The following is a 23,396-nucleotide window of genomic DNA, read 5'->3' on the forward strand; positions in this document are numbered from 1 at the left end:
AGTTCATGTTACTGCCTCATCCAAATCCTTCCCTATCAGGGTATCTGCAGGATGGTAGTTTGGTACCCTTGTTGTCTCAAGACAACCTACTGTTGGCATTTTGTCCTTCCCATTTACTGTCTCCCTCACCTTTTTTTCCCCACCTTGCCTCCGTGGATATCTATATGCCACATGGCCCCACTGGTTGCATTCAAAACATTTAACCCTAGGTCCTGGACATGTACCTGGACTATTGGCTTCCCCTGCTGCTGGCAAATTCTGTTAGGGCAGTCTGGGCTGCTCACCATTGGTTCCTTTAGACCCATGAGCAGCACTGGATGTCCCTTTCCTGTGCAGTGATGCCTTGCTTGCTAGATATAGGTCTCCCTTCTTCCCCAACTCATCTGAAGTAGCACATTGTCTATCAGCTAACCAGAACCTCATGTCCTCAGGCAAAGTACTAAGGGTTTGTTCCCTCACCAAAGGTCTGCCAGCCCTTCAGAAATGGTGACCTGACATCCACATACCCACCTATGAAAATAAGTACTCAGTTCAGCAATATATTCACACACACTTTCATCTGCATTGTGTCTATGTTCATGAAACTTTTTCCTATAAGTTTCAGGTGTTAGCTTAAAAAAATCTAGCAAACAATTCTTTACAGCACTATAGTTAAAATAATCAACATCAGATAATTTGGAAAGTGCATTTAAAGCTTTATGATGGAGTAAGGGGGTCAGGAACCATACCCAGAGCCTTTGGTCAACAGCATACTGTTTACATACCCTCTCAAACATATGAATGAAACTATCAAAATTATCCCCCTCTGTAAACTGCAGAAAAAGCTTACTGACCTGCTGTGCTCCTGGGGTCCAGTTACTCCCTTCCCCATTACCTCCATGACTCTGGCAAAGAATCAGCATATCATTTTCGTACTGCCTCTGCCTTTCCTTCTCCTCAGCTTCCAGGTGTTGCAGTTTCTCATTCTCCTCAGCCTGTAGACATCTCAGTCTCTCTGCTGCTTCTGTTTCCAAACGTGTGTCCACCATCTCAAGTCTCTTTAGCTCCAGATGGATTTTTAATTCCTCTGTAGAAAGGTTGAGCTGTCCATTCTCTGAGTGTTGTACATTTCCACGGTCAGTCTGATTCCCCTCCTGATTGCTGTTTTCTGATGCAGCTGTGACCAAAACTGCAGTCATGTCTGCCTTAGTCAGGTTTCCATGGACCCGTCCCTTAGCATGGCACATCTCAGCCAACTGGCTCCTTGTCAGCTTGCCATACTCCTCTGCTGACCTGCTTGCCTGCTGTCCCCGACTAACTAAGCTAACAAAAGAAATAAAACAATTGTGATCTGAACTCTGAATATTCAATGCGTGGCTGATTTAGAGTACAAAAACTCCTTCAGTGATCACTGAACACAAGCTACAGGAATTCACTATCCACACCACTATAAGCCAATTGCCAACCAATTAATATGTGGTGTGGATATCCCACCACTGCCAACCAATTAATATGTGATGCCCGTGCACTGACCCAGTAATCAAGGAGCCTTAATCCTCACCACTAACACCAATGAGGTGTGTCCACATTGGGAAGGATAACAAATACACACACAATAAAGTGCAATTTTTCTTAAGAGTACACAGAGATCACAGTCAGTCTGGGGCTGGTTTCTCCCTTTCTCTCCAGATCCCCAATAAGACTCCCCACTGGCACAGCTATAGGGTACAAATCTCAGCCTAGTGGTCAAGCCAAAACCTCCAGCACCCTCTGTGTCCAACCAGTGCTTTGTGTCCCCGCCCAGGTAGCTGAGACACACACACACACACACACACACACACACACACACACTTTAAGATATGAGTTATATACAAACACACAGATGCTCCTGAGGAAGGCTGGCACAGGTTCTCCAGCTATGCCCCTTCCTGCTAGTCTATAAGGTAGTACCAGCTGACACCAACCACTAATATTAGCTACTAATAAGGCCCTTACCAAAGGGTGTCCAATTGTTACTATGCAGTATTATTTATCCAATTAGTAAGTGTGACGAACAGCGAGGCTTATATGAATGGGCTTTGTATAGTATCTCTATATGCATGCAATGTACTCTAGCATTTAAATTATCTCCATACAAAACAGCCACAGTTGAAAGATTTAAAAATATTTAATAATAAATAATAAAAAACAAAACAAATCTTCTCAATTCAACACGGTGCTAGTCAAGAGTTCGGAAATCACAGGAAAATGCTTAACATAATGCAGTAGAATAGACTGACATAAATATAGAAAACAGCTAGACTAAACTTAGAATTTTCTATTTCTAAGAGAGACACTAAAGTCTAAGATCCTACTTACATACAGAGCAAAGGCAGAGTACTGGTGAGTAGATGTTCTTTAGACAAAATCCAAAATGCTCTCTGATTCTCTCTGTCTGAGAAAGTATTAAAAAGAATACATCACTGCTGACTCACTTTAGATTACATCATTCTTGACACTTCTCTGGTTCCCAGGCTAACAGAAACTCTAAATTTACATTTCTTAGTTTTCTTAGTAAGCTTGAACCTGGCCAGGAAACTACAAAAATAAAAGACATTATATATGTAAAAATCTAGCAATAAACTCTGGTCTCAAAAGAGTAGAAGGAATTCCTCAGTCCAGACATTATGTCTCCGAGCATTGAGATCAAACAGTTATACAATGCTTGACTTATCAGCTTTCTTCCAGCACAGTGCACTGAGGTTACATTTTTGAAGTTCAACATTTAACATAGTTTTCTTACATTTTAAGAGGACAAGCCTGTGGATTATATTCATATTTTTAATGGCATAGAATTAGCTACAAAATTCTATCTAGCTAGGCTGGCAGCCTTCACATATCTTCATAATCTTACCCCACCATAGAATTTGAACTTGGTATTGTAGTCCTTAATTAATTACCTCAGCCAGAAGAATTTTAGAACTTCAAGCTTTGTCATTGAAACCTCCCTACTTGATTTTTCATAAGGATAGAGTTACATTACGCACCAATGCATCTTTCCTCCCCAAGGTGGTGTCAAAATCCAGTTTCAATCATTCCATTAATTTGCCAGTATTCTTTCCTTTATTTACAAACAAAGATGAATATATGTTTCATTTATTGGATGTTCACTGACAGTTACGTTTTTATTTACATAGGAAAAAAGAAATCGGGAAGGCAGACCGATTGTTTGTTTCCTTTGCAGATTTGAAATTGGGTAAGCCAGATACAAAAGTAACCCTAGCCAGATGGCTGACTGATTGTATTTCTTTTATCTATAATACGTTGGGTCTAACCTTAACGAAACCTGTAAGAGCCCATTCAACTAGATCCATGGCAACTTCTTCAGTTTTTCTAGCTAGGGCTTCGATGGACAACATATGTGCAGCTGCAGCCTGGGCAAATCCTTATACCTTTATCACTCATTACAAACTGGATCTAGTCTTGAGCAGTAGAGCAGTATTTGGCTCATCGGTGCTCAGGAATATCCATCCTTAGAGTCCACCTGGGATTTTAGGTAGCTGGGGACTGTGTCCCAACAGTTGAGGGTAGAATGAAAATTGACAACATCAGATAAAGAAGTAATGTATTCATAACCTTCCATCTGTGTTGTCCATTTTCATTCTTCCTCAACTCCCTGCCCATCAAACCCTAACCCTTGTTTCAACAAACTTCTGGAGGAAAGAAATATTGTAAGGAAACCGCTGTCCATTATGATTGAGCTCCAGATGTAGTTCCTTCTGCAAGACATATACAAATTTATGTTTCATTATATGTGCACATTGGCAGATACCACTTTAGGTAAATCAGCAAGCAAGATCTGGGGTATTTTAGGGGTTGGTGCATTATAGGTAAGGGAGAAGCTCGAGAAATTTTTGGTTACCACGACCTTTAGGAATGGCCTAGTCGGATCCGAACCCAACAGTTCAGGAAGAATGAAAATGGGCAACACAGACGGAAGGTTATGGTGAGTACATAACTTCTTTTTAAGCTTCCTGAATCTAACAACTTCTCTAAAGTGCGTGCAATTCATAAAGCAGTGCCCATCCCATGTTGGGATAGGCAGAATTTGCATTAGTGATATTTAGCTGCACACTGTATATAGGAGTTTTAAACAGCTGAAAATTTAACACTGTAGCTTGGTCAGCAGTTGTCCAATACAGTTGTGAACATTTTAGTTCCATAGCAGTAATCTAATATAACCCTTTTTTATAAACATCTTTATTAATTAACAACTAAAACAGTGACACAGGAGCACATACATTAGTGAAAAAGAAAACCATTCTTTTCACGCAGTATACACATTTCCTTTTTAACAACTGTCATTCTGTCCGAAATTATATAAATTGTTCAGTTCTTTCATTCGCTTAAAACTCATTCCTTCTCTGGAACATTATTCTGCATGTATTGCTTCAACAGATTCCATTTATTCCTTTGTAATTTTCTTTTTCCTTTCTCTAAGGATCTCACTCCCAGTTTTTTTCTCTGTGTTACAATATTCAGTACTTCAGTTACTGATTGCTTAGATTTTTGACTATCAGTTTCTAGTAATTGCTTTTTTTGCCAGTGAGTAGTATTAAATGTAGTAAGGCCTTACTATGACTAGGCAATTTATAGCCTTAAGTCTCTACTCAAATGAATAATGTCCTTAGGTACAACAGTTTGTCCCCCCAGCATTTCTGACAAAACACTATGTGGGTAATTTTTAAAATCTACCAACTCATTACATTCACAGAAAACATGTTCCCAGTTACTTCTCTCTTTCCTGTCACACCTCCAGCATTTGCTGTTTACCTCAGGAAAATTTTCTGAAGTCTTCTTAGGGTCTAAAATTTCTAAGCAAAGACTTCCAAGCAAAAATGCTGTTACTGGGGAACCATACATATGTCTTTCCATTGTTCCTTGGTAAATTGCCTTTCCCATCTCTCTTCCAAATCTTTTCTACCCTCCTCTGATTGAGTCTAATAATTGTCATGCGATATGTTTTTGCTGTAGTAATTAGTCCTTTTTATAACAGCTGCTTCTGTTCTACAATCAACTAAACACTCTACTATAGCTGGTCCTTCAGTCAGCACTCTGCTGTACTTGTTGCCTATATTCTGTTGTCAATATCTGGTATGCAAGGCAGTTTCTAACCTGCAGTCCAAACTTCTGCTTGACCTCATCCCATTCTGTTGACTTTCTCCATTTAGCTATTTGCTCACAGTACCATGGTTCCTTTGCTGATGTTCTCCAGTAAATTCCAGCTCCCTGTTGCCTATTTTCTGTACAGTTACATGCAGTCATCCCTATTGATAAAGTCCTACTCTGTCCTTTTTTCGCCCCCCCCCAATTTCATCATTATCCCCTTCCATTTTTATTTTTAACCTTTTGCTTGTGTCATGCATATAAGCCTTAACTGCATAGCTCTAAAGTGTTACTTCAAACCAGGTAACCCTAAACAACTTTGTTCTATTAGGAGAATCAACTTATCCCACTTATCTTTTGCTCTCTTCTCCACCTAAATAAAGTCCTTCAACTCTGTATTATCATCCACATCTTCTCTGGGTGATAAAAATATGCCTGATCTGTATATAAAATTAAAGGGACTAAAAACATTTCACTGCTTCTCTCTTACTATCCATAGCCATAATGAAGAGCTTCCATTTCCTCAGTTTTTATTATCATTTGTTTAGTCACTTTCCAGATATCTTTATTTGCTATAACAGAATCCTTTTTAATCCATATACCTAAATACTTCATCTTATCATGTCCCTGTAAATGTGGGTATTGCTGAACCTATTTATGTATGGGTACATAGTTTACCTTTTGTTTTATTTTCATTATGTTTATATCCAGAAAAGACCAGAAACTGTCTCAAAATGTTCCACAACATTGCAATGTCCATTTCTGGCTTTACCAAATACAAAGCAATATCATCTGCACATATGGCTAATTTTTCCTGAGTACCATACCAGTCATATGCTTGAATATGTGAGTACCTTATTTTCTTTTCAAGTTGCTTTGAATATAAAGCAAGCAACAAAGGGGAAAGAGGACATCCCTCTCTAGTTCCTCTCTTCAAATACAGTTTGTTGGAGAGGAGCCCTCCCACTTTAATCGTTGCCTTTGATTCTTCATATATCTTTCTAATTAGCCCTGTTGTTCTACCAGGGAGTGCAAATGCTTCCATTGCCCTACTCATAAAATCCCACCTGTCTGTATGAGATATTTTGGCTGCATCAAGACACACCAGCCAGTCTGAATGCCATCTTCGATTGTCCAAGTTGTTTGCTGGTGTATCAAGACCTTCAGGTAAGTGCCCCATTGGGGTTTTCTCTTTCTTATTTCTGCTATTTTTTTGTTGAGGGGTTTTACATGTCATCTAGAAAAGGCAAATGCCAGTATGGGAGACAGAGTCCACATAAGGACTGTCACAAGCAGTGCTTGTTTTGCTTAGGGCCTACTCACAGTCATAAAACTTGCAGTATTTGTCAGGCCTTTGTGCTTAAGACTTTACAAAGTCATCTTTCCTCCTTTGCAATTTACTTGGAAAACCAGCATCTCAAACTTTTAGCTAAAGACGCTATGGAATTAACTTCTAGGCCTGATGTGGAGTCTTCATTGAAGAGAAAGGCCACTCTTCCACTGTGCCTCCTGTATCAGACGTCTCTCTCGAGGCTGATGAAAGCCCGAATTTCACGTGGTTCTGGGTTTGGATTCTTCATCTGGGACAGTTTTGGAGGTTGCCATGGATCCAACAACAGGCACGATCTTGGTGGCTTTGCTGACACCCATTTTGAATGGTCAGAGGGAACCAAGATTGATTATCACAGAAGGGCCTAGGGGTTCCTCAAACTCTAGTGAGGTAGGAAGTTCTGACGACAGTTATTGAGTGTAGGCCAATGTCAGGCCCTTCCACGTTTCATAAGGCGGACATCCAGTTAAAAAAGAAGCAAAAAAACAAAGCATGTTTGTTCTCCCTTGGACCCTCAAAGTGAATGGCAAAATTTTACACAGTGCTTATTTAATGCCCTTATGGCTCTGAAGTCCATTGGGTGTCTCTTTCCTTGCTTCTTCTTGGATATCTTCCCCTTATAAGAGAGTCAGGGATCAGGATTCTTCTGATAAAGAGGTTTCTTCAGATGAGGAATCCTTGGCTTATTCCACCCAGATTTTATCCCATCTAGAATATTCTTCTCCTGAAGAGGAATCTACCAGTCCAAAATCTCCTACTGAGGAGAGTACTTTTAGGGATACCATTGCTAATATGAGGGAGTTTTCAAGTGGGATTGCTCCCAAGTTTCAGATGTGAAAAAGAGATATTATGAGGTCCTACAAATAGAGTCACCCTCACCATCTGCTGTTCCTCCAGTTTTGCCAGCTTTACTGGATGTTTTCTCTTCAGCATCTCAAGCTCCAGATTCACAGCCCCCTGCTCCTAAGAAGCCTGACCATTTTTATAAAGTGCCTGATGATTGCAAATTTCTTTACAAGTGCCCATCTGCTGACCCATCTGTAGTTTCTGTTACTTTCTCTGAATCTTCCAGTATGGTCAAACATAATCCAAGACTCATGGGTTCTTTCCATAGTTCAGCAAGGGTATTTCTTGGTTTATAAATCCCTTCCTCCCTTCAGGGGCATTCATCCGCCAGCTCAGGAGCAGTTACATTTATTCCCAAAGGTGCTTCGAAAACTGTGACATCAGAGAACTATTCAAGAGCTTCCACAGGCCCAAAGGGGAAAAGGGTTTTATTCCAGAATGTTTCTGTTACCCAGAAAAGAGGGTCCTTGGAGACCCATTCTGGATCTTTCACACCTAAATAACTTTCTGAAGGTTCCTTCCTTTCCAATGTTATCTCTTCAGACCTTGTTCACTTTACTCCTTCCTTAGGCTTTGATGGCTTCTCTGGATATCAAGGATGGCTACCTTCACATACCTATTCATCCCCTTTTCAGGAAATGTTTACATTTTTCTGTTGCTTCCTGGCATTTTTGGTTCTCTGCTTTGCCCTTTGACCTCTCTATTTCCCCAAGTGTATTCACCAAATGCCTAGCTCCTGTGATTGCTTTTTGCAGACTTCAAGGCATCCAAGTATTTCCTTACTTGGACGACCTCCTGTTTCAAGCATCCTCTCCAGAGACCTTGCTGCAAAGTCTTCACTTTGCCATTACTCTTTTGCACAGTCTGGGTTTCACAGTAAATTTCAAAAAGTCTTCTCTAGTAACTTCTGAAGATCATGTTTTGCTGGGTCGCAGGATTCAGATGGTGCCTATGTTGGCATCCCTGCCTCTACCAAAGGCCTTGACTCTCATTTTCTTCTTTCAAAATCTTCTTTCTTTGACCTTTTTCACAGCCAGAGAGTTTCTCAGACTTCTGAGATTTTTGGCATCTGCCATCCCTATGTTACCTTTAGCCAAACTCACATGAGGAAATATCAGTGGTCCATGAAATCAGTCTGGCAACAACATGTGCAGCCCCTAGAATTTACAGTTCCTCTTCTTCCCTGTCTAAAGAAGGAACTTCTCTGGTGGATTCAGCAGTTGTCTTTGAACCCAGGCCTTCCCTTCCATCCCCCTATTCCATCTCAATAAGTGTTCAGACGCTTCAGATGTAGGTTGGCAGTAGCCTTTGGCACTATGAAAGTACAGGGGTCTGGTCTCCTCTCCAGCAAAAGTAGCACATCAACATCAAAGAGATGAGAGCACTTCTGCTGGCTCTTCAAGCTTTCCATCCTCTTCTCTCTCCATGGCCTCTCAAAGTGTTGCAGACAACACCGCAGTCCTGTGGTATGTAAACAAACAGGGAGGAACAAAATCTTACCTTCTTTGCAGGCTAGCTCACATGGTTTGTGAACTTGTGGAACAGTATCATGTCACTCTTCAAGCAGTTTATATTCCCTCAGGTCAAAACTGTGTGGAAGACTCTGACCAGGTCCTTGACACAATCCCAGGAATGGATGCTTCACAGGGATGTGTTTCTGGGCATTGTCCACAAGTGGGATAATCCTCAAATATATCTGTTTGCCTCCCCTCTGAATAGACAACTTCCTCAGTTTTGTGCCAGAGTCCCAGGTCCTCTGGTTTGGAAGGTGGACACCCTCTCATTTTCTTGGAAGGGCATGTTTCTGTATGTATCCCCCCCCTTTCCTGTCATTCTGAAAGTTCTGTTCAAGATTTGACAGGACAAACCCAAAATCTTGCTGGTGACTCCCTTTTGGCCAAGATAGCATTGGTTCCCTCTTCTTCTGCATTTAGCCAAGGACAGTCATCACAAGTTACGTTACAGAGTGGACCTACTCACACAAGATGAAAGCTGTCTTATCCATCTCCACCTGTCCACTCTTCATCTGACTCTGTGGGTGATAGGATTTTGATTCCTTATAAATACCTTTCCTCTGAGGACATGCTTGGGGTTCTGCAGGAGGCCAGGAAACCCAATACTAGGAAATCCTACTTATCCAAATAGAAGAGGTTTTCTGTCTTGTGTCTTTCAAGTAACCTGGAACAACTCTCAGTGGATGTTCTTGTGGTTCTTTCTTATTTGTGTGAATTGCTCAATGCTGGGTTGGCTTATTCTTCCATTAAGTACCACTTATCAGCTATCTCTATTTGCCTGCCTTTATTTCCTCCTTTAGCTCGTAGGTTTGAGGCAAAACAATTTCTTAAAGATATCCTTAACATTAGGCCTCTCAGGAAGCCTGTTCTTCCTCCCTGGGATCTTAATTATGTTTTGGAGAAACTGATTCTGGCTCAATTTGAGCCTGTGGCTTTGGCTTCCTTGCAACACTGTTTTCGGAAGACTTTTCTGTTGTTAGCCCTAACTTCAGCCAGATAGGTGTCTGAGCTTCAAGCCCTTATGGCTTGTCCTCCGTTTTTGATTTTATATAAGGACAGGGTGACCTTGCATACTAATCCTTCTTTTATGTCTAAGGTAGTGAATGAGTTGTCACTTAATCAAGCTATTCATTTGCCCACTTATTTCCCCATCTCAACAATCTGCTGGCGAGAAGGTACTACACACCTTGGATGTACATAGACAACTCTATTTATTTATTTTATTTTACATTTGTTGACCGGGCTAGTCCAACTGGATACATGTCCATTTTCAGTAGAGGCCCGGGGAGAAAAGCTCCATAGAGGGTAGTTATGACAAAAAACAACAGTAGATCAGAATACAAAGTATTACTTTCAATGTTAAATGAGCAATTAAAAGGGTTATACAGATAATTTAAATAGGTAAAACATTCTTAGGTAGTTGGAGTATCCTAACTACAAAGGAAGACCCTTGCATTATGGATTGGATGGATATAAGGTAGTAGTGGGCTGTTTGCTATTAATCAGGATTAGAACATGGGCATAACCATTCAGATTTTAGTAGATCTTTGAGTTGTTTTTTGAATTGGTGGAGTGAGGTCTCGTGTCTTAGGTTGTTTGGGAGGGCATTCCAGGATTTTCCAATGGAGTTAGCATAGAGTGCTTCACCTCCTGAATTGTTAGATTTAATAGTTTGAATTTGTAGGCTTTTGGAAGATCTAAGGGATGTAAGGTTAGAGTAGGGAATGAATATTTTGGTCATGGGGTTTTGTCAGGATGGTGGATTGTTTTGAATGCCTCAGTGAGTTGATTGAGTTTAAGAATGTTAGGTAGTTCTAACCAATCTAATGTTCTGAGATTGTTACAGTGGTGTGTACGATAGGGCATTCCTGTTATAAATCTAGCTATGTGGTTATAGGTAGTAGATAGTTTGTTGAGTTCTCTTTTATTAAGGAAGGAGAATATCGGGGAGGCATAGAGGAGTGTGGAAAGGAGGTGAGTCCGGGCAATAGTTAATTTAGTGTGTGGGGTTAGGAAGTTCTTAATTCTATACATGGACCCGAGTTTCTTGTTTACCGACTTAATGGTCAGGTTGATATGAGTATCAAATTTAAGCTTGTGGTCTATGGTCACACCAAGTAGTTTGGTGTGGGAGACAGGGTCAGTTATGGTCCCATTATTGGATATCACGTGAAAGATGGGGTGGTTGGAGCTAGGAGATTGATTTCCTTGAGGGGTGGAAGTAGTGGGGAAAAACAGAAGTAATTTTGTTTTGGATGGGTTTAGTAAGAGTTTTAGTTCCAAGAACCATTTTTCAACTAGGGAAAAACAGTTTTGGGTGGCAACTTGGAGTTTGTCGAGGGAGCTGTTGGAGCAGATCAGGAGTCGCCTGCATATTGTATGCAGGTGGCTTTGGGAATGATAGAGTGCAGATCGTTAATAAATAAGGAGAAAAGAAGAGGACCAAGGATAGATCCTTGGGGAACACCGATATTTGTGGGGAGTAGGTCGGATAAGCTATTTTCCCATAGAACAGCCTGATTTCTATGAGAAAGGTAGTCATTAAACCAGTCTATGGTAGTCTTGCTAAGGTAGTATGCCTCCAGTGTGTGGATCAACTGTTGGTGATTGACCATGTCGAAGGCTTTAGATAGATCAAGAAAGAGTGCCGAGGTTATTAATTTATTGTTTCGATTGTGGTTAACTGGGTCAGTAAAGGAAAGGAGAGCAGTAGTTGTGCTGTGATGGGGGCGAAAGCCGTGCTGGGTGTGAGACAGGAGATTGTTTCGAGTAAGATGGGTAATGAGCTGCTTGTGAATGCAGCGTTCCATGATTTTGGCTAGAGGAGATAGTATAGCTATGGGTCTGTAGTTTGATGTGTCAGTGGAAGATCCACCTTTATGTAGAGGGATGATGTGGGAGATTTTCCAGATAGAGGGAATAGAAGCTTCTGAAATGGACCGGTTGACCAAGATAGAAACAGGGTAGGCTATGGCATCAGATGCAATTTGTAGGTAGTTGGCTGGGAGTAAGTCAGCCGCTAAGGTGGTTGGTTTGAGTTTATTTAGGAGGGTTCTAATATAGGAGGTAGGTACGGGTTGGAGGTTGAAGGCGGGTTGAGTTGGGACTTTGGATGAGGGTGTAGCCAAGGGAGAAGTAGTAAGTTGGTTGGCGAGGGACTGAATGGTTTCTGTGAAAAATGAATTAAAGGTGTTGGCTATTTCTCTAGAATCTTTACCAATGAGTTTTTCAGGGGTAGGGGTGGTGGGTTTACCTGGATGAAGGAGGTGATTAAAACCGGCCCAAAATTTCTTGGGATTATTCTGGTGTTTATTTTGGAGGTGACAGTAATACTGTTTTTTGTCAGACAATACGGCTGCTTTAGTTGAGTTTCTAAGTTGGAGAAACTTGATGCGATCTAGTGGGGTTTTAGAGGCTCTCCTGATTTTATTTGGATAAGACTAAGGCAATCAGGAAATCTGATCAGCTTTTTGTTTCTTTTTATCCCAGGTCTTTGGGATTGGTTGTTTCCAAGCAGACGGTTTTATTTTTGTATTTCTAAAGCTATTTCCTTTTGTTATGTTTTTCACTAAAAGACTCTTCCTTTTTCTGTTATGGCTCATTGTACTAGGGCTGTGGCTTCTTCTGGTGCTTTTTTCAAGGGTTTGGGCAATAACTCCATTCTTCAGGCAGCTATCTGGACTTCTGTGCATACTTTTACCAAACACTGCAAGTTGGATGGAATATCCAGAGCTAGAGCTGGTTTTGCTAGTGCCATTCTTCATGGCTTTATAGAGAGCTCTACTGGTCCTTCCTCCTCCCAAGTTTCTTCCTGACCTTTGTCACTCTCCCTCATGTTAACAGTACTGCAGCAGTAGAATAGAAGGACATAGTATAGTTGTGTAAAATCTTACCATAACAGTAGATGTCCTTCTCTTCATTTTTGCAGTAATCAGTCCCTCCTTCCTATCCTTTCGTTCTTTTTCTTTTCCTGATGTATTGTTTACCTCCTTTTCCTTTGACTAGCATTCCTATTGGGGCATTCAGTTCTGAAGATGGTACGTCAGGACATTGTTTTTATACCCTACGTACAAGAGGAGCATACATGCGATGTACGGCATACCTTAAGGTAATTAAAGGCTTTGGTATACTGGCTGGACATCAGGCCGCCCTTGGCTGGGAATCCCTCATGTTAAGAATAACAGAAGGACATCTATCATTATGGTAAGATTTTACACAACTATACTTTCCCTCTGGGTCATCATTGTTCTGATAATGTTGTCAAATATTTGCCTGCCTTCTTCCAAACCACATTACTCTATAGATCAGTTTTGGCAACACCTCTGCCATTCTTTTAGCTAGTATAGATATAAACAATTTACAGTCATGGTTTAATATTTACATTGGATATGAAGTTGGGTTTGATGGGTCTTTAAGATCTTTGGGTAATACAGTCACCATAATCTTTTTCCAGGATGCTGGTACTTCCCCACATTTAAAATGATGTTTAACAAAACGTTTTAGATATTTAGCAATTTATTCTCTCCCAACTTCCCAAAATTCCAGAGGAATACAATCTGTTCCTTGGAGACTTCCCTATCAATTGATTATATATCACCACTTTTATCTCATCTTTTTTTATCATTGCTATTAATTGTTTAGCTTATTCTTCCTCTAACATTGACATAATCAACTATCCCATGAATAATTCCAGATGTGTTTTTTCTTAGTTTCCACATTCCTCTGCTTTCTATATATTTCCTTTAAATTTCTAAATATCTCTAATACTTCTATAGAATCTATTTTGTGTTGCTATAGACTTGACAGCAGCACTTTATAATTTGTGTTGCCTAAGTTTTTGTGCTAAAAGTTTTTGTGCTTTGGAGTTGTGAAAACAGTTGTGTGACAGCAACCTTTCTAAACTCGTCTATATTATCCAAATGTTCTTATTTTCCCTGTAGCACTCTGCAGTTGCGAATCTTCCTGTTGTGTGGGATTCCCTTTACTTTGCAATATTTTAACTTTTCGATAATTCCTATTACTTTGCCATATTTGTTTCTCTTCTTTGTGTACCCTGTTTTTAACCTCCATTTTCATTAAATCCTACTCATTAGCTATCCCTTCTGAAGATTTTTTTCTCTTCACTAATATCTCTTGAATCATTCCCAGTACTTATTTCTTAAATTGCTCTGTTTTCAGCAGGTATGTAGGAAAATGCCATTGTCTCAGTTTTAATGCATTACTTGCATTTTCATCTTTGTTTTTAATGGCCCATGATCTGAAATCTTTATTGAATGTTTGTCAAAACTTTCAATTAAATACACATTATTTTCTGAAATATACTTTCTATCTAGCCTAGTCTGGTTATTGTACATTAAATTGTAATATGTAAACTGTCTGAGTTCCCACTATTAAGTTCACATCTTCCATACCAGATATTCTCAAATATTTCTTCAGAAATCTGCCCTTTCTTGTTGTATTTTCCCTTCCAGGTCCCCTGATAATTTCTCACTACTGCAAACCAAGTTCCAACCCCTTCCCCTAAAAACATTCCATACTGAAAGCTGATTATTTCTCCCAAATTTCTCTTAAGCTCTGTAGTAGCAGTAGTTTTATGTTGAAGTTTAACACAGGGACAGGAAATTAACTCAGGGGCACAGGAAATTAACTTTCTTGGGTTGGCGTAAGCCATGGAACTTTGTTGGCTAGGCTTACTTAGGCTCTTGGGACGATAGCCTAGTACCTACCTATGAACCTATGAATATGCTATTGTAATCCTCCTTCCTTAGCAGTATCACTTTACCAATGCAAATCTGCCATTGTCATCTTTTTTCCCTCTTCTATTATTGTCAGAACCCCTATAGCAATCAGTATTATTACTTGTCTTTTCCTTTGTCCCAGATATGCTGCTGCATGTCCAGCTTAATTCCTTTCTTTGTCAATTTCATACACTTATTTCTATCTAAACATTCCTGCAACATTGCTATTTATGGTCTCTGTTTCCTGATATAATTCAATACTGTTTGCTTTTTATTGCTACATATAAGACCATGTACATTCCATGATATCAACAGAGTAGCCATTTGTGATAGAAAGCTATCACTCCTTCCAATTATATATGACAGTTATTTTGAATTATATTTCCAGCTGTTAGTTTACATGCACTCACTAATGACTGGCAGGTTTAACTCTTGTGTAACTGTTTCCTGTCATCTCCACTTGAACCTGTGTCAAGTTTTTCAGAACTTTTTATGTCAGTGAATATACTCAAATAAGAAACTGCATAGATTTTCAGAATCCCTGATCCCCTTTTGACTTACAAAGAACAGACAAAATTATGTATACTTTCAAAAAAGGAAGTTTACTCCTTGAGATAGGAGCTGCTGCCCAAATAAATGACTGCACCCACATGCATTACCTATTCTAAAATGAAAGATACCCATGCTAAAGTGTGTTAGAGCACGTGTTCCTACTTGTATTAATTGCTGTATTTTCTTTTATTATCTTTATTTACCTTAGATGTGAAAAACAGTTTGCATGCTTTCAGTAAACATTATCTTTTAACCCTAAGAAAAAGTGCACTTTTACATACATTATTAGTTCAGCCTCTGATGCAGCAGTCTCACAACAAGCAGGATCTGAATGTTGTGCCTTTTTAGAATGAAATATTTATTACACTAAAATTCCAAATAGCATAAAGATATACTGTAAATTTTATATGGACCATCCATAAAGACAGTGTTCATTGTTTTCTTCCTAAATTAAACCAAAATGAGTAAAATAAGAAAAATGGTAGGATGTATTGAATGAATTTATGGAAGATATCTGATTATCCCAATTGAACGAGGAGGAGGTGCAGGGGTTGATGCAGCACATAGAGTTAAAGGAACTTGAAGCATTCATCACCAGTCAAACAACCGGAAAGGCCCAGGGTGGAAATGGTGCACCAAGGATGTTTGTAAGCTATGGGGCAATACCTTGTCAGATTGTGGTGGGGGTCATTTAATGAGGTCTTAAGGGAAGAGTGTAGCCCCCATCATGAAAAAAGGTGATATTTTTCAGTGATTCTTCAAGGAGGGGAAAGATCCCTCAGATCTCTCAGCATACAGACTTATTTCGGTCCTTAACAATGATGATAAAGTTTTTACTTTGTTGTTGGCCAAGAGGCTAACATATGTGCTGCCTAGTCTCATAAATAATGCTTAGTGAGGCTTTACTGACATTTGTCAAACATTCAATAATATTAACAGAGTAACTGGTCCAGCGGCCTGTGGAGATTTTGGGTAAATCCCTCATAGTTGCCTGATTGGATGTAGAGAAAGCAGTTGACAGAGTATGTTGTCTTTATCTCTGGTATACCCTGGGGTCTTTTGGTTCCCAGACTGTGTTATAAAACTGTTGGAGGGACTTTACTATAAGGATTTAACAAGAATAAAATTAGGGAGTTGGCCTTCAACCACTCTGACACTAAACAGAGGCAGAGGACAAGGTGCCCACTGCCCCTCCCCCTTTTCTTGCTTGTCCATTATCTGGAGCCATCAGCCAGTAAAATTAGGGAGCCTACAATCCAGGGTTAAGTTTTGAGAGGTTATCCACAAAATGTAGCTCTGATCGCAGATTTCATAATATTGTTTGTTTCTAACCCTGTGAGGGATTTGCCAGGTTGTGTAGTTTATTTTGTAGCTATCTAAGCTTTTTTGGGCTATAAAATGAACAAGGGAAAATTAAAGCAGTTCTTGTGAAATACTAGGCCAGTATGTGATTTGGTCCAAGAATGTCTATTCCTGTTCTGCCATGACAAAATTAAATTTTTGGGAATATATTTATTAGAGCAACTAGAAGTAGTAGCAAGATATACCTGTGAGGAAAAAAAAACAAGATTATGAAAAAATTAGGGATTATCTGTTTCTTGCAGTTGATCTAGATAATAAGATACTATTAATTAAGATGATCTTGGTCCCCACAATTACAAATATTGGACAATGCTATTTTATGTATCATACAAGTCCACATAGAGTGAGATATTGACAAGAAACTTGAAAAATTGATATGGGAGATAAATCACCCATACTCAGCTGGGAGAAATGAGTCCTGCCACATCATCAGAAGGGATTGGCCCTTCCAATGTTAAAAAGTTATTTTTATGGTACTGTGCAAATGGATAACTGTTTTCCTAAATGGAAATCAGTTGAGCTAACAAAAGAGGATTAAAGGCAGGAACCATACAGGACAGGTTTTTGGAAGTAGTTGCAAATCAAGACAAAGATCAGGTAGCACAATACTTCACATGCCAGGTGGTGGTGAAATGTCTGAGTTCTAGGAATGTAAGACAATGGGTAGGAGAGACTGTTCCTTATGGCTATGGTATGCAGATATATATGCACCAGGAAACAGGGATGACCAGCAGAAATTGGTTGGATATTGGAAAATAACCTGCTTTCTTGATGCAGAATTAGGAGTGGTATGGTAAATCATGGGAGAACACAAAAGATGTCTTCAGGCTAACACCCAGAAACTGTTTACCACTGATGAGAGTGAGAGTGGAAGCCAATGAAATATTCAGAACTGTAGGAGGTATAAAGAATATTCTTGACTTTATTATGCTCTTAGCTGGAGCTAGATCTCCTCATGCTTTAATGAAGGCTGTAATTAGTAGGGTTCACCTAATACTACAAGATAGTTTTAGGAGGTTAGCAGTCCCTGACTAGACATTTGACTATGATCCCCTGGAGTGAAATTTATGGAACACCAAAACTGGCATCAAAATCTAGGTGGTTTAGTTTTTGGGAGTAGAAATACCTCCACAAATATTTTATATTCCATCAAGATTAGCAAGAATATTTCCCAGCAGCTCATAGTGTTGTTGGAAACATTATAATGGCATAAGGGGCATGTGGGATCATATTTTTGGAATTATGAATACTTTCAAGCTTTAAGAGTGAACTTGTGGCGTTAGTGCACTAGTTATGGGTTAAATAGGTCCATGTTACCAGGGTGGTGTATTTGTAAGCTGGATCCCAAGGCTTGCTATCTCTGGATCCCTATCATAGAGAGACCTCTTTAGCTTCCTGATGTTGGTAGCAAAAAAAAAAATAAATAAATAAATAAAAAATTAAAAAAAAAACAATAACCAGAAACTGAAAGATTAGGTCTGTTCCAAAGATCTTTGAAGTACTGTACATTTGGTAGTCTCTTAAGACTTTTGAACAGATCTATTAAAAGGGGTGGATCTATAAAATTGAGGAGTAAGTGGAATTTCTGAAAATTGAAGCTGTAGTAACTAGTAGAGGTTGGCACCCCACTCGTAGGATAATCCAAGGATAATGTGTTTCCTTTTGTACCATGGTGTTTTATGAAGCCATTCTAAGATAGTATGTAATAAGGAAGGAGCATTGCAAAATAACTAAAGATATCTTAGAAAGCAGTTGAGGCTTTTGTGGTCATGTCAGAGCATTTTTTTTTGTAATTATTGTTATAGTAGCATGTGTTGTATTAATGGGTGGAGGTGACTATAAAGCTGTTCTTTATAAAAAAAAAAACCAAAGAAAAGGAAGATAAAAGTTAAAGTTCCATTGGCTCAATCTTTTGTGAAGCACTATTCTGTTTAACATGAAACAATGCCATACATGTAGTTCTTGTTTATCCAATGAAACTCAGAACTAGACTTTCCTGTGTAAGTTTTCAAGTCCAGAGTCTAATAGTATTTATTCCATAGCTGTTTTACTCTCTCAGATCTATAAATGTTTGTTCTACTTCATACACAAGATTGACACAATCTGGGTTTTCATAAAACTGTTTAAACATGGAAAAAATAGGCGTTTAGATTATTCCTTTGATACCCTTCCTATTATTGTTTTTTTGCCTTTAGTTACTGCATTGTTAACAAAAGAGTTTTGTATGGTTTCAGAATTCGAGGCAAAGTGTAGAAGACACAGTAACAGCACCAAAAGCATTTCTTCAAGAAATTAATTTATGTTGCTTTATGTTAGATATCGATGAATGTGTTCAGAATGGACGAATATGCAATAATGGTCGCTGTATTAACATACCTGGAAGTTTCAACTGTGTTTGCAATGCTGGATTCCAAGTGACAATTGACCAAAGAAATTGTGAAGGTAATGTTCTATGTATAATTAAATTAATAATCCTGATAGGTGTACTTCTGAACTGCCATACTATTAATTTTAGAACTGTACATTTTATTTTATTTTTGTTATTTTGGCTGTAGTGTTCTTTTGATTCATTAGATTCTTGATAGGTAAGAAGCACCACCTATGTCCTGTCTTATATGATGATAATATCTGAGCAATACAGCATTAATCAAGATCGACTTAACTTGTGGAAGATTCTCTCACTGATATAGTGAAACAGACTTGTATAACACAGACAGCTATTGTTCCAGTAAGACTGAAGGCTACAGAAGAAAGAAGTTTTCTAATATGTAGTTCCTAATTGCATCAGTCTTCTCTGTGGACTTGTGTTGGATGGGCTGGGATTCCACATCAACACATATGTGTATATATATATATATATATATATATATATATATGTATATATATATATATGTGTGTGTGTGTGTGTGTGTGTGTGTGTGTATATATATATATATATATATATATATATATATATGTGTGTGTGTGTGTATTTTATATATATATATATTTATATATATATATATATATATATATATATAAAATATGGATTCACTTTAGAAGCTCGAAATACTGAAATATCGAAATTCAGTATTTCAAACTCATAAAGTTGAATCCTGAAAACAACGAAACCTCAGAAGCGTGAAATTCAAAACCTTGCACACCGGAGATTTTGAATTAATGCTTCCAGTGTTTCTCTGTGGTTGTGGATTCAGGTAAGTGTTTATTTGTTAAGGGTTTTGAGCAGGGGCTGTGGTGTGTGTTAGTGTGTTTTGTTGCTGTGATGTGCATGTGCGAGGAGAATGTAGCTTGTGTGGTAGTGTTTTGTGTGTGTTTGTATGTAGTGCAACCTCGGAGTTAGAATATTTAACTGGGGGGAGGGGTTGGGGTGGGGGTGCAGGTGGGCTTGCCCCTCTGTTTTTATGTAGTAGACAGCTTGTGTTTGTGTGTGAGGAGGAAGGTGTGTGTGTGTGTGTGTGTGTGTGTGTGTGTGTGTGTGTGTGTGTGTGTGTGTGTGTGTGTGTGTGTGTGTGTATGTGTATGTGTGTGTGGAGTAGCAACGCTAATTCAAAATCTCCGATGTGCGAGATTTTGAATTTTGCACTTCTGAGAGAGAAAGATAGATATATAGATACACACACACACACACACATATATATATATATATATATATATATATATATATATATATATATATATATATATATATATACAAATGCTATATATATTTTAATAATAAAAAACTTTACTGATGAAATATTTTAATGAGGAGTTATGCTTACAGTGGGCATATGGTCAAATTTTGATAGGAGCTGGTACAAAAATCAAAAAGTAGCTACGAATTTTGCTGACAACCTTGATCCACTTTCTATAGTCAGCTAAATGGCAAAACTTTCTTCCATACCTACAGCTGATGCCATACTAGAAACTTTACTACTAGTGTTGAGTGGACAGCTGTATGTCTGAGTCGTGAAAACCTGCTGTGGTTCTTGTAAATGAAGTTATCTGAGAACCTGCTATGGGTCTTATACGTGAACAGAGTTATCTGCAAGAAGAGGTGTCTTGCATATGTATATATGCTTGTTTTAGTATTTAACCACTGCTTAAGGAATTGTTAGTGTGAATGGCGATAATAGCATTGGTAAGACACACGTACATCTATGACAAAAGTGAGAGTGCCTTTCAGCAATGTCCTTATTGTGCAGGGTAGACGAAGAGGGTGGTAGAGAACTTGGTTACCGGGTCTTTGATTTATATGACATTAACATCAGAAAATGTATTGGAAAATACAGAAAAGGGGCCACTTTTTATCAAGTATTTTCTGAATATGTTCATCATTAGATCACTTTTAAAGTGTCCTAAGCTGTATGGGTTAATCAGTTGTTCTCCTCTTTCTACCCTGATAAGTCTGTAATGCTTTCTCTAAATCTAGGCGTTCATTTACCTCAGTTGCACCAGATAACTTCAAACAGGTGGCTCTTGAAAATCATTCTGAAAGGGTACAGTTGGCAGTGTGAGTATCTTTCTCCTTTTCAGGGTATTCCCTTTAATGTGCCAAACAAGTCCCCAGTCCTGGAAAATATGTTGTCTCTAGGGTTCATCGAAAAAAACTCTACAGAACAGAAAGGGAAAGATTTTATTCAAGACTCTTTTAAGTGCCAAAGAAAGAAGCATACCTGGAGACCAGTTCTAGATCTTTTTTTTCTGAATCTCCACATTGAAGCAAAGTTCAAGATCTGTTTTCTTCCAGTCACAGCAAACAGTTAAATAACTTATGCTCTAGGTTTCCTTGCAAGCAGACTTGAATGATGCGTTTTCATTCCCATGGACAGAAGTGTTCCTGTATGTCTTTCCACCCATTCCACTCATAACCATGGTTATTCTAAGGATTCAGAACAACTCCTCAGAAATAACTATGATTTCCCCTTCTTCTCAAATTGGCCAAAAGCAGTTACCACAAACTTCCACACAGGATGGAGTTTGTCATCCATGGGGTTGTTTGATACACCCTAGTCTACAGCTTCTTCAAAAGACTGTCTGGATGATGGAGTTTTAATACCTTTTAGGCACCTATTTTATGAAGATATGCCATAGGTATTGAAGGCAGCTAAGAAACCTGCTACTAAAAAATTATATATGGGGAAGTGGAAAAGATTTTCTAGTTGGTGCCATTGTAAGAATTGGGACCATTTTAAAGTCTGGATGCCTCTAGTTCTCCATTATCTTAGTGAGGTACTATCCTTTGGCCTTTTTAAACCGCCTGTCAAAATTAACCTTTCCAACATTTCTACTTGAATTCCCATATCCCCAACCATGTTTTTCCAAGCACAAGTTTTAAAGGAGTTCTACATTTCTGTCCTCCTGGGAAACTGGGGGCTTCTTCTTTGTATCTCAAGTTTTGTTCCAGGAAAAACGCTTTATTTTTCCATTTGAACCAGCTCACCAACTTGGAAAACAGTGTTCCTCATTATTCTGACTTCTGCAAGGAGAGTATCTGAGTTACAAGCATTTATGGTGACCCAACCTCATGTCATTTTCCATAAAAATAAAGTGCCTTTGACAGCAAATCATTCAAGCTATTCATCTGTCTCTACCTTTGTTCCAAGTCCAAAAATGGATAAAGGGTTTTGCACACTTGATGCCCACGGTCAGCTCAAATATTTTTTTAAACAAGAAACATCTTTAAAAATTATCACTTATAACATAGGCAATAATACATAAATGAAAACAAACCATATTGACATAATCATAGCTGCAAACATTGTGCATCACAAACCATATTGACACAATTCTAGTTGCAAACATTCTATATCACTTATAATATACCCGAGCATTGTCAGCAAACATTACATAACTCATTCAAATCCTGTCTTCTTTTAAACCTCATTCCTCCCCTGTCAGTATTGTTCTTCAGTTCCCCTTTTTTCCTATGTAATTTGCTCTAACCCTTTTTTAAAGATCACAATTCCAGTTATTTTATCTCTGTTACTAGGACTATGATGTTTGCAGATGACATTGTGATCTGTAGTGAGAGTAGGGAACAGGTGGAGGAGACCCTGGAGAGTTGGAGATATGTTCTAGAGAGAAGAGGAATGAAGGTCAGCAGGACAAAGACAGAATATATGTATGTGAATGAGAGGGAGGATAGAGGAATGGTGAGGATGCAAGGAGTAGAGGTGGCGAAGGTGGATGAGTTTAAATACTTGGGTTCAATATTTCAGAGTAACGGTGAGTGTGGAAGAGAGGTGAAGAAGAGAGTACAGGCAGGATGGAGTGGGTGGAGAAGAGTGTCAGGAGTGATTTGTGACAGACGAGTACCTGTAAGAGTGAAAGGGAAGGTCTACAAGAGGGTAGTGAGACCAGCTATGTTATATGGCAAACACTACTAAAAATTCCTGATGTCCACCACGGCAGTAAAACTTAATAGTAAAATCAAAACTTTAATGAAAAGAATATAACATAAAATAAGCAGTCCTCAGTCTTCCGATAAGTGCTTTCGGCAAATAAGCCTTCCTCAGATCGTATAAAAAGGACTGTTCAGCTTTTGTATTTATAAGGCATCACAGCCATTCCTCATTTAGTTCTCTGACACTCCCTTGTTGTAAACCAAAAGGAGGCCAGCTAGCAGAGAGGTATAATTTCCTTCATTGTAATTAAAGGGGCAGTGCTTCTCTTTACTATAGGATTGTATATGAGAAAACTAATAGCTATGGATGTGAATACATTATATGAATGAAGCAACATTCAAGTAAACTTGCTAATCATATTCCTTCTATTTTTAAGTGCAGGTTTTAAAGGCACAATAGTATTCAAGCCTGGTGATCTGTTTGCTCTTAAATTAATTATCCAGCATGTTTCCCTTAGCTCTGTGCGATTATGAACATCACCTCCTCTTGTGGTCTGACAGACTGCCTCTATGGCCTTAAATACAAAGTAATGAGAAGGATACTG

The 23,396-nt window shown here is 38.7% G+C and overlaps 1 protein-coding gene across 3 annotated transcripts in view; it reads left to right on the forward strand.

Annotated features, from left to right (window-relative positions):
• FBN1 (fibrillin 1) overlaps positions 1–23,396 on the forward strand; it is a 4,097,759-nt gene that overhangs the window by 1,238,386 nt on the left and 2,835,977 nt on the right. For all 3 annotated transcript variants that reach the window (XM_044077620.1, XM_044077621.1, XM_044077622.1), the window contains exon 14: positions 18,783–18,908. In XM_044077620.1, coding sequence (XP_043933555.1) covers positions 18,783–18,908 — 126 coding nt within the window. The remainder of the gene's footprint in view (positions 1–18,782; positions 18,909–23,396) is intronic.

The sequence above is a fragment of the Protopterus annectens genome, chromosome 7.part0, assembly GCF_019279795.1.
Source record: "Protopterus annectens isolate FY-2018-M chromosome 7.part0, PAN1.0, whole genome shotgun sequence".
Taxonomy (NCBI): domain Eukaryota; kingdom Metazoa; phylum Chordata; order Ceratodontiformes; family Protopteridae; genus Protopterus; species Protopterus annectens.